Source organism: Ruditapes philippinarum, unplaced genomic scaffold, assembly GCF_026571515.1.
Source record: "Ruditapes philippinarum isolate M1 unplaced genomic scaffold, ASM2657151v2 ctg6226_1_1_1_1, whole genome shotgun sequence".
NCBI classification, from domain to species: Eukaryota; Metazoa; Mollusca; class Bivalvia; order Venerida; family Veneridae; genus Ruditapes; species Ruditapes philippinarum.
The window spans coordinates 42,629-60,099 of NW_026866934.1; the positions used below are offsets into that span (position 1 = coordinate 42,629).

The 17,471-nt window shown below is 30.8% G+C and overlaps 1 protein-coding gene across 1 annotated transcript; it reads right to left on the reverse strand.

Moving 5' to 3' along the window:
• Positions 1 to 809: 809 nt before the first annotated feature.
• LOC132734275 (uncharacterized) lies at positions 810 to 15,092 on the reverse strand. The gene is made up of 6 exons (XM_060720981.1): positions 14,874 to 15,092; positions 9,481 to 9,740; positions 6,892 to 7,057; positions 3,988 to 4,164; positions 3,351 to 3,395; positions 810 to 2,820 (listed from the first exon to the last, which is right to left on the reverse strand). Exons 1-6 carry the CDS (start codon positions 14,926 to 14,928, stop codon positions 1,949 to 1,951), a joined length of 1,575 nt encoding a protein of 524 aa, XP_060576964.1. The 5' UTR covers positions 14,929 to 15,092; the 3' UTR covers positions 810 to 1,948.
• Between the last annotated feature and the right edge of the window lie 2,379 nt (positions 15,093 to 17,471).

Genomic DNA, 17,471 nt, shown 5'->3' on the forward strand with positions numbered 1-17,471 from the left:
CCAAAGCTCTTTTTTAATTGAATGGTCTTATTTTTATGCAATTTCAAATTTTGATAATTTTTTGCAATTGCCAAAATGGCTTAAAATGTATAGCATGTTTTCCGAGTAACTTCATTTATAAGTTATAAGATGTCACCCTTTGCTTAGTATCTGGGCATCTTTATCATTTTTCATGCACACATGTCATGTTTCATCATTTCGATTTGTGAATGTATTGGCTTTATCATTATGATAATTATTTAGCCTTAGACATGTTACAGTGTCGGATATTTTGTGATAATTAATCAATTTGTTTCATACCCCTTCTTTAGTGTCGATCTGTCCTTATTGCTGATAAAATTTCTGTTTATTGACATGGATCTTCTGTATGAAAAAGCGATTTAGTGTGACATTAAGTGTTTGTTGGAGGAGTAAAAATATCATTGATATTTAGAAAAATATTCGTTTGTGTATGATTTCTGTTTTCTTTTAAATATATTTATCTTAAGTGCCGTAATTTATAAATTTAGAGCACTGGCATTAAATATTTTCTCCGATTTGTATTAGAAATTAACCATTTATTATATATTTTTTCTAATATAATACAGTTTGAAGAGAATATTGGGGCATATAGGAACACCGAGTTTAAACATAATCTTTCATTTGTTGAGAAAACTAATCAGATTCACGAAATATTTGATTTATCGCACGAAATTTATCATGATTGTTATCCCTTCATAGTTATTACAAGTTGTCAATCGTAATTGACTTTTTACAAGAATGTTTAAGAAATGGTTCTTAAAGAAGATAAAAATAAAACAAATCTGAAATGAAGTCAATGAATTTTATTTTCATAACAAACAGACTCTGGCTTATCGTTTTAGAACATTATTTTAATTTCGTGTAAACCACAAGCCATATCATAAAAGCTATTATGATTATTTTTACGTCAGATATATAGCTCATAAACTAACATTTATTAAAGTGTATAGACAAAAATAGATTATATATATATAAAACACACACACACACACACATGTCTTAAAGTATAATACAAAATATATACATGTGACTTACTTGCTAACAAACACATATTTTTTACTTTAACAATATATTTATTTCTTTTCTATCTTTTTATTTATAATTTTTAAGATAGACACATTCAAGGTTGGCAAATATAACACATTCAAGTAAAAGGAGTTGCTGCAGACTCTGTTTAAAAGAGCTCATTCTCGCGCAAATTGGAAAATAAAAAGTAACGACCATGCAGCTCCCTGTGCACCCCCCCCCCCCACGACCCTGCCACCTGCTTAATCAATACTCAGCATTTTACTATGGAAATAGCGTTTAATGTAGAATTAAGATACATAAATAAATGTGTTCATACGGCGATGGTCACAACAATCATTCAGGTATACATTCTGAACAAATGCGCACAGAAAACGAGATGCTTTGAAACAATGACCTTTACAAAAACAATATAGTAACAACCTATTTTAACCTATGTCATTTGAAGATTTTCCGTTTGAAATGTGCTGTTAATATTCAGGCCCCTTTATTTGAAACTGTTATTTTAATACATACACTTAATGATTAGATAAGATAAATTTAGTATAAATCCAGCTCAGTATTTCACAACCACAATATGGAGTTCATGTTAGCATCAAACAAACTATTGTAATGATGTCATGTTTCATTATACCAACATTTGTAGTGTTTTTGTGCTCTATCTGTAAGACCAAACGGTTTGTTACGTTTTTCATTATACATTTGTACTATTTCTTTTACACAACCTTTGATTTCATAATACATAAGAAATAAATCATTTTATCTGAACATTTGTCATACCTTTACAAATTATAAGCAAGTGCCTTACAAAATAGTAAATTTCTAATACATTTACGTTTATTTACTTTTAACCCTTTCTAAACACCTGATTCTTATGGTCTATAGAAAGATATTTCTTCAACTACTTCAATCTGAAATTATTATTTGGTCTTGCTCTATTGTTATTTGGTCTCATTCTATTGTTATTTGGTCTTACTCGATTGTTATTAAATCTGTCTCTGCTGTTATGTTGTCTGTCTCTATTGAAATTAAATCTTTCTCTTTCTTTATTTGGTCTTACTCTATTGTTATTCACTGGTCCTTGTCCTTGCCTGTTATTATCTATGCCAAACATATTGTTATTTTGTCCTACCAAAGAGTCAATGTTATTTAGTCCTAACAAATTATTATTTGGTTGTATAACATTGTTACCTATACCTAACACATTTTCATTTGGTTTTACCGCATTGTTACCTGGTCCTAACAAATTATCATTTGGTTGTATAGCATTGTTTAGTCCTAACAAATTGTTATTTGGATTTATTGCAAAGTCATTTAATCCAAACAAATTGTTGTTTGGTATAACGGGAGGAGCAATGGCAGGGGCAGGTGTTACAGGTTCTATGTGATTCAGGGGAGTTATGCAGGCTCCAAACGTTGTCATGTTGCATGACTGATGCAAGAGGTCAAACACTTGTCCACGTGGGCATGTTTGCACGTGGGGAATAAAATCATTGTAACAGTTAACGAATTTGCTACAATCTAAAGGATGGGGATGTAACATGGGCCTGTCTGTTGGACATACAAGGTCGTTGTAGCAAGCTACATTTGTTTTCATGTTACATATTCCCGAGATAGGATCGTAAAGTGTATCCCCAGGGCATGCAAATTTGATCGGAGATGTGTCAAAGTAGGCACACCTATAGTAGTAGTGGCAATTATTGGGGTCAGGTTGGACCATGTTATCCTCTACCTGGCACGTGACAGCAATTTTGCGAGACTTTCTGTACGTTCCTGAAAAATATTATTAAGAATTTCATTTTAAATTATATATTATTAGCATTCAAATGCAAAAGAAAAATATGTCGAGATGTCAAAGAAATAATATGTTGTTGCTATAAATGGATAAGGAATTGCTTCAATATTTCAAACTGATTTTAGCAATGATATATTTAACTAGCTAAGCATTCCTGTGCGATGGTATCTTGTTAATATGGTGGCTTATTTGTGTCACGTCGTATTTTCGTGTTTTCGCCTTTTCGCTCCGCCGAGGAGAAGTATGACAAAATCGTCACTTTATCGTGTTTTAACTTATCTCCCCGCGGAACAGAAATACGGCATGGCATAAATCAGCCACCTTCTGTTAATGTATTAAGTGTTTTAACTGTAATGAACTAACATTAATCAAAACAAACGGACTAAAATGTGATAAAATTATCAAATAATTAATTTTGATACAAAGATTATCGATTATGTTTATTAGAATTTCAGACAATATCATGATTATTTGCTCTGTTATATCATGAAATGTAAAGTGTATTTACCAGGGAAACAATTTGTTGAGTTGATCATTGGTACAGGTGAAAGTGCTAAAATAGAAAAACAGAGTTTATAATTATTGTTGAGTTGCATGATATAAGTCCATCATTTCCGTAATTCTCTAGGCTGTCATGTTTGTTCAAGTGTATATCAATTAAATTCATTTTTTAAAAAGGACATTAATTGAACATTAACACAATACATCTTTGAATGTTAAAAGACCAAATGAGTTCCGAAAACCTATGAACATAATATTTACGCATGTGTCCGTAGTACATATGAACTTTGCTCTAAAAATTACGATCATTTTAAATAAGATTTTTAACAATTTTTCATTTAAATTTTGATTTCCATTTAATGGTTTCCGTATGCGATAGTTTGAGTCTGCTGTCTATTACTGTTTTTAGTTCAGCTCCCGCCATTGACGTTAACATTTTAAGTTAGAAAATTACAGTTCAGCCAGATCATTTATAGACCATTTATGATGATATGTCACAATATATTTTCAAAGTCGTTAAAAAATAATGAACAAATAATAAATGGTGACATTTTTGCGTAATTTACAGCATTCAGTACGCTTCGAGAGCGTTCATTATATATTATCTTAAGTGGCATAAACATTGCAGCAGCTTATATACTTACAGGAACAAATGCCGTAAGCCAAATCTTGTATTGCATCAACTAGCTTGGACTTGAAATCCAGCATTGAGAAAAGTCTACAATAATCTGTTCCGATCAACGGGAAGTCCTCCGCCGAACCATTGGCGATAAGTGCGTACATAAGTATACCATCCTCGTTTTTGGCTTTGGTAGCAGCAGCTTGAAAAAGACAGGACTATACAATAACTGTTAAAACTTTAATTGATACTTAAAAACACTGAAAATTATTTCTGTTTTTTACATTTAACCTGCTTGTCTTTGTTTAAGAAAAATGAGTTCTACACATGTATCAGATTTAATCGTAATTTTTCGATAAGAAACACAGACATTTGCAGCCAATGAATCTTTGCGTACATGTTTGTAAATTTCTTATTTTACGGCAAATAGTTTTCTTCTGACACGAAATCTAGAAATACATTACCACGCCTGGCAAACTGTCGCTCCACTTCAAAATTGTGGTGTACGGTAAAACGAGCGAACGGCATTTCCGAGATAGAGCGGAAGGCCGATTTAAACGCCTAATTGTAAGTATTGTTTATGTTTTGTCTTGTTATTTATTTAAGTTGTATTTTTTCAAAAAAAAAACGGAAAATGTAGTTCCGTGTAGGATTGATTTAGGCTTCGTATGATCTAAGCTGTTACAAAAAGAAAATTATATTAAGCCCGGGAGAACTTTTCTCCCTGACGAAGCGAACGATGATTTGTAGAATATTGAACTTCCCAACCATAGAAATGCCATACCTTTCGGATTTCTTGAAAAAGTGTATTAGTAAATTATCAACCCGTAATAAGAACTTGTCCTTCGTGCAAAATAAATTACTCCATAAGGATTTCTTAAATTTGTAAATCGATATTTTTCGAAAGTAGTGGAGCGAAAGGGCGAGAGATGGAGCAAAAGGTTCGATGTTGAGCGCAAGGCGATATTAATTTGACGTATTAGGAGGAGCGTAGTCAATGATTTTTATAAATAAAAGCTATAGAAGTTAAAATAGACATGATCAAGTATTAAGACCGAGATATATATACCTTTTTAAAGAGAACTAATAAATTGTGATATCCTTTCAACGACTATAGCGTAATAACTGAAATCGCGAAGGTGTCACCTATGGCTGCCGTGAAGATTCCATTATTTATGTTCGAAATTTGGATGAGGCCCGACCATTGAATCATACACACAGGATGCCACTTATAAATTCGAGGTCAATCATGATTTTTGACATGGTTATGTACATTTAAAAAACGTGTGTTCGTGCAAATGGGACAAACAAAATTTACAGTAATGAATTATATGTTAGGAAAAATACCTCTATAAGCATTGTATGCCTTCGGATCTAATCCTTTTTTCAACATTGTATATTATGTAACTATTGATTGTCTGTAATATATGTTTGTGTGAAAATGTTTGAAATAAAATATGTTTAAACTAAATGCGACAAAGTCGAATATTTTTAGTTCTACCGCGAACAAATGTTTCCGAGCAGGTACGTGTAACTCGATCGTTTACGCCAAAATGTTATGTTTTTCGAAAAGTTAGAAATTCAAGGTGCAGAACAGAAACAAAATTATGCAATGCATGGAACGCATTAAATTAAATGGATCACTACTACCAAGTTCAGTTCACAATGACTTTCTGTAATTAATAGCTCTAACGTACCTGTTCTGAGCAAAACACAAATCAGTCACGTTTTCATGAATTTGAAAGGTGGGGAATCGCTATGGAAATGGTTGACAAGGTGTCAGTTGTTATAAGGATATAACGCGTGTTCCAGTTATGTTTCAAGATACTTCCTCCCTTATTTAGCATTGTTGTTTAGTTTATTATTTTCCTCTCAAAGTGAGGCAGAACTCAGTCGGTGTACGGACTAAAATTATCAATAATATAATAGACCTAGTTATAGTAGAAATTTCTATTTGCACTTACAGACGAAAATAATAAACTAAACAACAATGCTAAATAAGGGAGGAAGTACTAGTATCTTGAAACATAACTGGAACATGCGTTATATCCTTATAAAGACTGACACCTTGTCAACCATTTTCATAGCGATTTCCCACCTTACAAATTCATGAAAACGTGGCTTATGTGTGTTTTGCACCTTGAATATCTAACTTTTCGAAAAACATTACATTTTGGCGTGAACAATCGAGTTACACGTACCTGCTCGGAAACATTTGTTCGCGGTAGAACTAAAAATATTCGATTTTGTCAAATTAATATCGCCTTGCGCTCAACATCGAACCTTTTGCTCCATCTCTTGCCCTTTCGCTCCACTACTTTCGAAAAATATCGATTTACAAATTTAAGTAATCCTTCAGGAGTAATTTATTTTGCACGAAGGGCAAGCTCTTATTACGGGTTGATAATTTACTAATACACTTTTTCATGAAATCCGAAAGTTATGGCATTTCTATGGTTGGGAAGTTCAATATTCTACAAATCATCGTTCGCTTCGTCAGGGAGAAAAGTTCTCCCGGGCTTAATATAATTTTCTTTTTGTAACAGCTTAGATCATTGGAAGCCTAAATCAATTCTACACGGAACCACATTTTCCGTTTTTCGAAAAAATACAACTTAAATAAATAACAAGACAAAAACATAAACAATACTTACAATTAGGCGTTTAAATCGGCCTTCCGCTCTATCTCGGAAATGCCGTTCGCTCGTTTTATCGTACACCACAATTTTGAAGTGGAGCGACAGTTTGCCGGGCGTGATTACTAGCATTAAATTCACGTAAACAAATAACAAAATATAAAGGAAGTGATTCGGGCACCTTGTTTTCCTTATATATTTTCCTTTTTGTAACATTTTAAACGAATGCTTTTATATTTTTTTATTTATTATGTTGACTTTTAATATAATTAAGTTATAACTTTATAACTTACTTATAACATTTTGAATTTCATCGGGTGGTGTTGGTCCGTAAGCAAATACTACGCCTATTTTTCGGGCATAAGGTCGAAGTATGTTTAAGTCGTAGCCATCTGGTGGCTTGGTCAAAATGTGTCGTATTTCTCGAATAGCCTTTGCAAGATTCTGCTTCCTGCCCATCTGAAAAAATAAGTTTTACACGGTGAATAGATACCGAAGTTTGACACATTCAGATGTATTCGATTAGTTATCAAGAGCACGATGCAGCCAAAAATTAAGTTTATTTTAATACATTTTATAAGTAAACCTCTAAATTCAACTGATGCCTTGAACAAAGTCGGATTAAAATTAACTTCATATATATTGATAAATATATCATATATATTGACAAATATATTCTAACAAAATAATATTCCTAGTAAATAGTGTTTAAAGTCAACATATGCATGACGGTTTGGTTGAAATGTTCACTTGTTGGCGTGTTGCGACATTAAAACCAAAGGTAGGACCACTTGTCAAGTGATTGCAAACGATGTTTCATGATAAACTCATTGTTCCTCTATTTAAAAAGCCCTATCAAGCCGAATTTGGACTTTATAGTTATTGTTTTGTTGTCGTTGATCTCCATATTTAGAAATTTATAGGAAAACGTACTTTTATTTATTGTAATGCAGGTGCGGTGGTGAATTCATAGTTCATTTTCATAATAAATAGTTGCACAAAATGTCACAAGCATGCCTAAAATGCCATTTTACACGTCATTATGACACGTAATTTCATCGAAATGTTATGACATAAGCACAATTAAACTGTTATAATTATGTTAAAAATATAAAACAAAACGCTTTTATAAAACAGAGTGTTTCAAAGACATGATGTTTATCTTCTACAATGCTTAAAATGTGACATTTAAGGCATGTTTCTTCCCTTAATAAATGCCGACAAATATATCACCCAAACAATATTTATTTATGATACTATCTATAGTCCATGAGAACAATAGAGAAGAAATGGTTGAGTGAAGTTATCCAGAGCTCTTTTAATGGAGTATGTTCGTTAAAGAAAATTGCACGTGCAACATTTCAAACTCTCAACACTGAGTCAGTGAGTACAGAATAATAAGAATGTAAGACGACGATTTCTCTCTATATACATATGTTTATCATATTAAAGTTGCATGCCTTCAGATGAGAAAAATGATTTCAAGAAAATCAAAATATGAAAATAAAATTCACGGTCAATTGACTGCTTTGAAGCATAATCACAAAATAAAATTACAGGAAATTAAAAAAAAAAAAACCTTTTAATACACTTAAGGTAGAATTTCATTGTAAATCATAGTCACAGATTTGAGATATTATTGTTTATTCATATTAACATCATTATTGGTTATATATTGATAAAAAAACGAAAGACACAGTGCTGTTGTTGTTACAATAAAATATGAAAAAGGTATTTTCCATCCTATGCGACGCGCCGAGTTAGCTATAATTAAAATTCTCGCGCAAAGTCGCGGTGGTGCTTGGGATAATCACTTGATACTGTAATGCCTAATTACGATACGAAAATGCCTGGCCCTCCTCGGACAGTTTATCCTGCCAAAAAGATATGAAAAAATACTTGCAATTCAAAGTTTGTTTGCTACATAAAGATTATCGATTTACTTTTTGCACACTTTTTCTCTGCCTGAATGTGTTTTCATTGGCTTATACCATCACGTTATCAATACACATAAAGGTGTGAACTAATTTCGTGTTCATTAAAATTATTCCGTTAATAGACATATAACAATCTTATTTACAAATGAACTGATAAAACAATATTCCTAGAAGCATTTAAGATAATAACAATCATTGGAAAAAAATATATGCATATATATTGTAAATTTGTGTATGACAACTCACCCCCGAAACAAAAGATAATAGAATCAACCAAAACAAGCGCCTGCTTCTTCACCTAACTATGTAGTTGCATGACCACGATTAGCAATACAGTAGCAAACCAAATCTAAGAGATAAACCTATTGTAAAAATAATACTATGACCACAGCAGATTTCGTACAGAAAATGCATTATTACCCTTTTTTAAATAGAACCAAATTTCGTACAGAAAATGCATTATTACCCTTTTTTAAATAGAACCAAAGTTAATTTATCCCTGAGGCTCCGTAAGCCTTTATATAACACAACACCATATAAACACACGGTTGTATTAACGGTCGTTTTCAAATAGAAATTTAGATGACTTTGCTAATAAGAATACTTAGGTTGGGTTCTATACATATGATGGTTACATAAAATTGTTTTGAACTTTTAAAAGAAGGAAATCAAAAAAGGACAATTTAATTACAGTCAACGGGGTCTATTTATGGCGAATAAAACAAGTCGATGTGACAGCAGAATGTGACATTTTATTGATGGCAATGCACAGCCATGCACGTGCTTTGAATCAACGCTCTTCACTAGAGAAACATATCCTTAACAGACTTTCATGTCATTTAAGTGTCGCAAAATACACGTTTAAACATTTTAATAATAGCAACGCAGTTCTTTCTCATACGTTTCATAAAATTTGACGTTAAAGAAATGTTATATTCACTATACCTTGATGACGTGTATATCTCTATTGGCCATTAATGACACTCTTGTATTCATTTGCACCCGGGTTTTAAACGGTTGTGGTGTAGCTATGGTAACAGTATGTTCTCCATACAGCACGAGACCAATGTTAAACTGATCTGGTTCTATCGAGAAGTATCTGAGTAGCTCGACAATGTGTTCCTCGAATGGTGTGAAGTCGGCATAAGGTACAGCATAACTTCCTGGTATAGCTATAACAAGATCAGCTTCACCAAAACATTCTCCTGCAAAAAAGTAAAATATTTTTATTACAGAAATGTATTGAAATCTATGACATTCTTACTGAATATATCTGATTTGAATAAAAGAATGAATAAACTACGTGCGGGAAAATGCATTCCGTATTACAGGTCAAGTCAAGTTGGTAAATTCTTTAAAAAAAACTGCCAAGTATTTTAATTTCACTATGACCACCTATAGTGTGTAGAATTTTGAACATAACATATCTTCTTCGTGTGAAGTAATAGCATGTTTATTTCATATTTAAAAAGGGACTATGTAGCAATTATTTAATATCAAAATTGAGAATTGTATATCTTTAATGTACATAATGTCGTCTTGTTACAAAGAAAATTAATTATATGCTTCCTTGTTATGTTTTAAAGTGGATTGGTCTGTACAAATGGCATATTTTACATAAGTAAGTGTGTTTATAAGATTTTAGCTTCCAGCACAATCAAACTAAAATAAAATCTGTATATATTACCGGTATTATATATTCTTAAAAATATGTCTTGAAAAAAATGTTGAAATAGTTGTTAGTGATTTAATGTGATCATTTATATGGTGAGTAATAATACTTTGTTCTAGAACAATTTATTATTTGCTATATATAGATATGTAATATCGGATCATGTATCTCAATCACATTAACAACATCCATATACATTTATATACAATTACATGTATTTCTTTTTTTATTGTCACGTTTGAAACTAAATACTATCAACATAATTATTTATAGTAGGACAGACCATCCATTATATGGATCGGTTCACTTTAAGACTTCTTAAAAAACATCTTTAAAAGTAGTATGATTAAATTTATTCTCATGGTTTGGTAATTTTGTAGCGGTAAACCAATCTTTATATTTTCCTTTCATATGACGACTTTATTAAGGATATTCAAGTTTTTTCTATAAAAATGGGATTTATTTTCATTGAGTGGTGTGAAAATAAATAGTTCACTACAGGCAGTAGCCATGAGTAATTATATGATTATTTTCAAACCACAAGATGAAAATAAATCCTGTATTAACATGTATATATAAAAAATCCTTTTTATTGTGTAATCTTTTAACCATACGATTCGAGAGACTTCTCCTTTAATTTTGTGTATTAGCTGAATTTAGAAGAAAGTAGTCTGACACTATTTTCACCAGTGAACATACGGAAAAACATTTTTCACTGCAGTAAAATTTTAGATAAAGTTGGTTTAAACATAATTTTTTTTTATTTATTTAAGCTCGATTGCGATACAAGTTCTTGCAATTTATATTAATCACTTTCAAGTCCGCTTCCTGGAACCAACCAGTACTTGTGTCATATGAAGAAACATGGTCGTGACCCATGGACTCGAACCAATGATCCCCGGGTTGAGAGGCACTGAGGCAGACACCTCAACCACTAGGATACCACTCCCTTTAAATAAAGTTGTGCAGTGAAAATACGGAAAATGAAAATATGCAATTTATGTCATTAATACATTTCAATATTACATTGATATGTTAATAATAAAAGTAACTAAGGAAAACAATTATTTATTTTACATATTTACATAACTTTTTTTCTGTTGGCAGATATCTTAGTATTTCGCATAATCTTTTATTTGTATAACCTATCTTTTCTAACAACAATTACTATATGAAATACATAGAATAATCATGCTATATTATAACAAATACATGTGCAATATAGATATAGCCACCGAGAATGGCGACTTGATAAGTTATTGAATAAAATTACCCTAATCCTTTCTTACTCTACTACCTTCTTAAATCCACATTAGCTCTCAGCAAAACCATTTTATTCATCGTTAAAAGAGTAAAATTTGTGATTCAGAGTCATGGAGATTAGCAGCTGTGCAACGCCACGAATTATTATACATGTATTATTATTCGTAAATTCCACATTGTTTACAAAATTTAACCCAAATATACCTTCGTCAATATTACGAGTCTTTCCGAAGAATCTCCGTATATTTACGCTTGCACGCAGAAAATGATGACGTCAGATTAAGTTGTAGATTAAATTGTATCCCTGCTCTAGTTTACTTATAAATCAATTTTCTACCACCTTTTTTTTAAAGGATTTTTATGCAAATTCACAAAACCATATGTCATATTTAATATGCCAAAAAGTGTTTTTTACAAAATGACAAATGATTAATTTGTTTTTGTAAAACAGCTAGTAAAAACCACCTCAGTGCGGAAAAAAATATCAATTTTTATTTTATGACATTGTTTAATTTAATGTATTTCGACAGTCATGATATTTTTGTAATTCATCATATAAGTAAAATGCTAATTATATGTCAATATTATATAGTTACTTATCAGATCAAACACTACTAGTAGACTGATTATTCAAAGTAAATTCAAATATTTGTTTGGCAAAAAACATATACATGTTTTACACTAAGTTATATTTTGGCGATTATATATACAGTGTATAAATGTGGAAATAAACACCACCACTATGTTATAATAACATTTTCTTATTTGCACAAAATATGATTCGTAATATTATTGTGCTATTGTTATGATTTTAGATACTTCACTCCCAATGATTATTGTTTTACGTTGTCCATTCTTTTCTATTATAACATTTTGTACGAGCTATCAATAGTTGTATATGGTGCATAACCTCCTTAAGTGTTTCAATGTTATATTGAAATAAAATTAAGGTGCTAGAAAATCTTACTAAAAGTCATATAAATATTTAATAACTGTTATTGATACATTGTATTTTTATAAATAATTATATTTCTTATCTATCAAATTCAAATTAAATGGTTATGTGCTTCCTTTTGACTTATTTAGGATCGAAACAAATATGAATTGCGATAAAACTAGGTCATGTGATAAGTTATTCTAGACTTATCTTGGGCATGGTATGCAAGATATCATAAAATGTCCTCCTTGTGGTCTTTAACATCAACTTTTAAAGTACATGTCAAAACCAACAACACAAAAACTGTATGTCAGTACAGTCTAAAATGCCACCATATGAGATTTTTAACACTAGTATAAATTTCAAAATGACAAAATACATTTGTTATACTATCATTCATATTGTGATTATCTGATGAAAAGTTAATTTTATCATTAATCATCATGTTGTGTTATTTTTCTTGTGTTTTGTGGTTCAGCAAAGGTTTGTATGATAATAAATTATTTGTCAAAATGTAAGTAACATGACGAAATATTTTTACAGGTTTTGTAGTGTGGGGTCATTGTTTTACGAGTGATTTAGTTTTATTTTGTACTAGTATTGTTTTGTTTTATTATTTCCATTTTAACGAGATATTTGATATAATCATTTTCTCTGATGGATCCAATTTCATTAATCTATGGCTCTTCAATACGAATAAATTTCAATTTCTCAACAAAAGTACTTTTTGGTGTAAAGGGAAAATAACAACAGGTGTACCATTTCAGTTTTGTAAGGTACATAAAATATCGGCTGGCATAGAACAAAGACTATATTGTTTTCTTGTTTTTACAGGTTTTTCATTTGTGGTGTGGGGGTCTTTGTTTTTTATTTTTCTTTGTTTTGTTTTATTTGATGGTCATTATTTACCCTGACCCTGCTTGCTTTTGATTTTGGACCAGTCCCCTTGTAGTTAAAGCGATTTAAGTATTAAAATATAATTCTTAAGCAGTCTAAAAAGAAATTTTCGTAAAAGAAATATTTCCCATTTACGTTGATCTTTAGAATTTAAGTGTAATTCTGTTTTAATTTTTCGCAATGTAACAATAAACATCTGGTTGATTTAAGAGACAATTGTTCAATTTGTTTCACAGGCTAGGCTGTAAATAAAGTAAGTAATTTAATAGTCATAAGTTAACATTTTATTAGATACACATAATGCGACTTATTGTACATAAACAATGAAATAAAACGAGGTCCAACATCAACAACAAACGTTCATAAAAATAAAGCTATTGCTGAATCAAAGAATCAAATCATAACCATTCGTTAAAGCTGTAGGACCACGCATATTAGCAGTGTGGCACCGCCTTAGATTGGAAACGGCTAAACAATCAACTATTGATGCTAACTTCATATACAAGGTTGGGGCAAGGAAAATGGAGAACAATATAGACTATCCGAGCAAAACTTATAACACCAGATGCATCAATATATCACAGATGCTCATGTAACTGGTACATATATTTAATGAACTTGATTTAAGATGAATGTTCAAATGTCAATGTCCCATTTAAAGCACGTTATAAACCAGAGAAGAAACGGGACAAGAGACAGTTATTACCAGTACTTAACTCATAATCTAGAATAAATGTAAAATGAAACATTGTTTAATTGATATTAAGAATTAATGGCAGCAAACTGTCTCCTCCCTTACAATCAAACATATGATAATATGACATAAGCCAAGATAGTTATGCTCGGAAAGTAAACAATCGCTTTACACATAAGTCTTTTTTTGCATCTAACTAAGTGTTAAGAACTGACATGAAAAGAGATTATTTTACATGTTGTCAAAATATGAAATTCTTACACTATATGCTTTTCGTCTAAGAAGAACCGTTTGTAGACATTTGCAGGCACCAGTTGCCACATACAATGACTAGTGTATCATAATTTCTTACGCTTATTCAATTATGCAATATATTAATAAACTATTACTTGCTTTAAGAAATAAATACTCTAGAAATGGTAGATCTTTTCTGCTTCGAGAACAATGTAAACAAAAATAAATAGTTAAAAATCGTAGACTTGTTTTTATCGAGCCTGTTTACAAGAGGTAATAAAAAGTGCAACCATTTTATGAAGCCCCCTAGCACCGACGTAATCGGTCTTCAGTCCACAATACTGACAACATTCTTATAGGTGGATAGAAAAGTTGCTAACGTATTTCTTGATATAAAATATTATCCTCCTGGAGACTTTTTATATATATATTTAGTAACTAACAGTTTATTAAAGACAATGAAGTGTAATTTTTGACATATTATTTTGTATTTGGTGGCACCACCTATTTATTTTCGTATAACTGTTATAGGGAAAAGCATAGTTTAAAACGCAGTAATTGTATTCATTCTTTGTGATTTCCTTTACCAAAGTGTTTATGGTGGAAATAAAAAGTACCGAAATGTACTGAGATGTACGTACCATGTACTGAAACTAGTAACGAAATCAGCGATAGAAATCCAATTAAAAAATCCATTGTGATTTAAAAGTCACATAACAAAAAAATACAAATTGTCTTTTGCCCTTATAACATACACGTATTTCCCGAGTAAGAAAGTGAAAGACACGGTTTGACAAGAGCGACCTTTTAAATGAATTGTAATTCTGTTTATCCACTATGCAAAATTCGTCAAACTTTTGTCATTAATGTGTTCGGATTCGTTTGACGAAATATATGTTCGGAAATAATAGACGTTTCAAACATTTAAATGCTAATTTTGTGGCCAAATTGTCATACTAGTTCGTTTGTTCTATTAACATTAAAATGGATTGCATGGTTTTTTACAATAGGTGTTTTATATAATGAAGGAAAAGGGTACAAATAAGATACTGTTTAAGTGTATTCGTAATTAAGTTATGATGTGATATGTGCAATAATTACAGTGGCCTAAAAATGCAATATTAAACATAACAATGCATTCTTTGGCATAATTATATTGCTTCTAAAAATGCAATTAGCTATATTTGGAATAATCTGAAATGTTTCGAAATTACTTCCTTCAAGTTGAAATTACTTTAAGGGATGTACAAAAAGTTCTTATTTGTGATTTTATGGGTCTTGTTACACTGTTTACTTCGAGACTATTTTGGACTAGTGTTATGTCACTTATCTGTAAAGAAATATTTATTTAAAACATATTGGGTGTTAACAGAAGGAAACAGAATATCATGTCACAATTGTTAAAGATCATGTATGTTATAATTAAGGATATAACAACACTCATGGGAAATTTTATATATGTACATTGTATTAATTATTCTTCGAAAACAATTTCCAAAAATCCGAGAATATGTCAAATATGTACTTCAAATGTTTACACGCATTATAAATAATCATTGAAATATATGCATTCATTTCTTATTGAAAAAATTGGTAAACAAATTTCTAATTACCTCCCTTTATAAACATGAAATGTAAAATCGGTAATGTCTTTAAAAATAATGCTTTTTGGAATTTACAATATTGATAAATCTTCATTTGAGCATAATATTTATGATATAAAACCAGGAAAAAATTGAGTTACAGGATCTTTAAATATAATCAATAAAAGATAAATGAATATTGCTATATATTAATATACGCAGGTAGTAATTTAATCAAATATGATTGGATATGATGAATGGTCATTTTACAAAATGAATTTTATAATTGAATGTGTAACAATGAATATATAAATATTGTAATGATTCATTGAGTTTTCATATTAATATATCGTTTATAAATTATCATTACTTAAACATAATATCTTATTACAGTATTATTTGTTTTCCCGAAACATTACAATAAAAAACGAACTCTGGTCCATTATGAATTTATGAATAGAAACTAAGCAACCCGATCGGTGGAAAGAACAGACTTGAACTCAGTTCAACAATTTCATGTCGGTATTGAGCTAATATAGCCATTTTGATCTAGAAATGAGCCGCGTCACGACAAAACCAACATAGTGCGTTTGCGACCAGCATGTATCCAGACCAGCCTGCGCATCCGCGCAGTCTGATCAGGATCCATGCTGTTCGCTTACCAACCATATTACAAGTAGAGAAACTGATAGCAAACAGCATGGATCCTGGTCAGACTGCGCGGATGCGCAGGCTGGTCTGGATCCATACTGGTCGTACACGCACTATGTTGGTTTTGTCATTACGCGGTTCAAATAATAATTCCTATCTTAAATAAATAGATAATAAAATATTTATTAATATACAATTTGTTGCTAAACTTGATCCTAATGTTTACCATGATAACTGGCATATAATACTTGTCGACAAACAAGGATGTTTCATGTCCAAAATGATACACGAATAATGTTCCTATAACCAATACTTCCTGATTGCTTGAAATGTGTTTTACCATATAATTAAATGTCTGTGATGATAGCATCAAGTCTAACAATGAGATTTTTATTTTATGCAACACTATAATTCTTACTTAAAATGCAATTATTTGTTCTTCATAATGTGGATGTGACGTCATCAAAAAGTCTTATTGTGTGACGTAATAAATAAAACATAAATCAATAATCATTACAAATAAATTACATTAAAATTGCCCTTTTTCTAGAAAGGGATACTTTCAATAAAGTAGTTTTGATTTTGCGATGCGATTTTGTCTATGAGCGGGGAATAAGAAAGAATAACTGATTGAGCGCCCCCTCGAAAATTGTGTTACGGAAGAACTGCGTCAACTTATTATCACATAAATCAGGAGAGGCAGTAAACATATTTAAATTAGCTGTTTCAAAGAATCTATAATTGTGTTTTAACGGTGGAGAATAACTCTGTTTTAGCAGAAATGGGCATAGATATCAGTAATTAAACTAAATTCTTTGGTTTTGGCGGTTATCCGATATTTTTTTCATTATATATTTTTTTCATTCTAGTAGATAAAAGTATTAATAAACAATCAGTGATCGAAATTTATGCTATATGTGCATGTACAACGCTTTATCTTACAAAATACCATTAGGTTTGATATTTTTTATCTAATAAGTTCATTGAACTACTATCTATATCAAG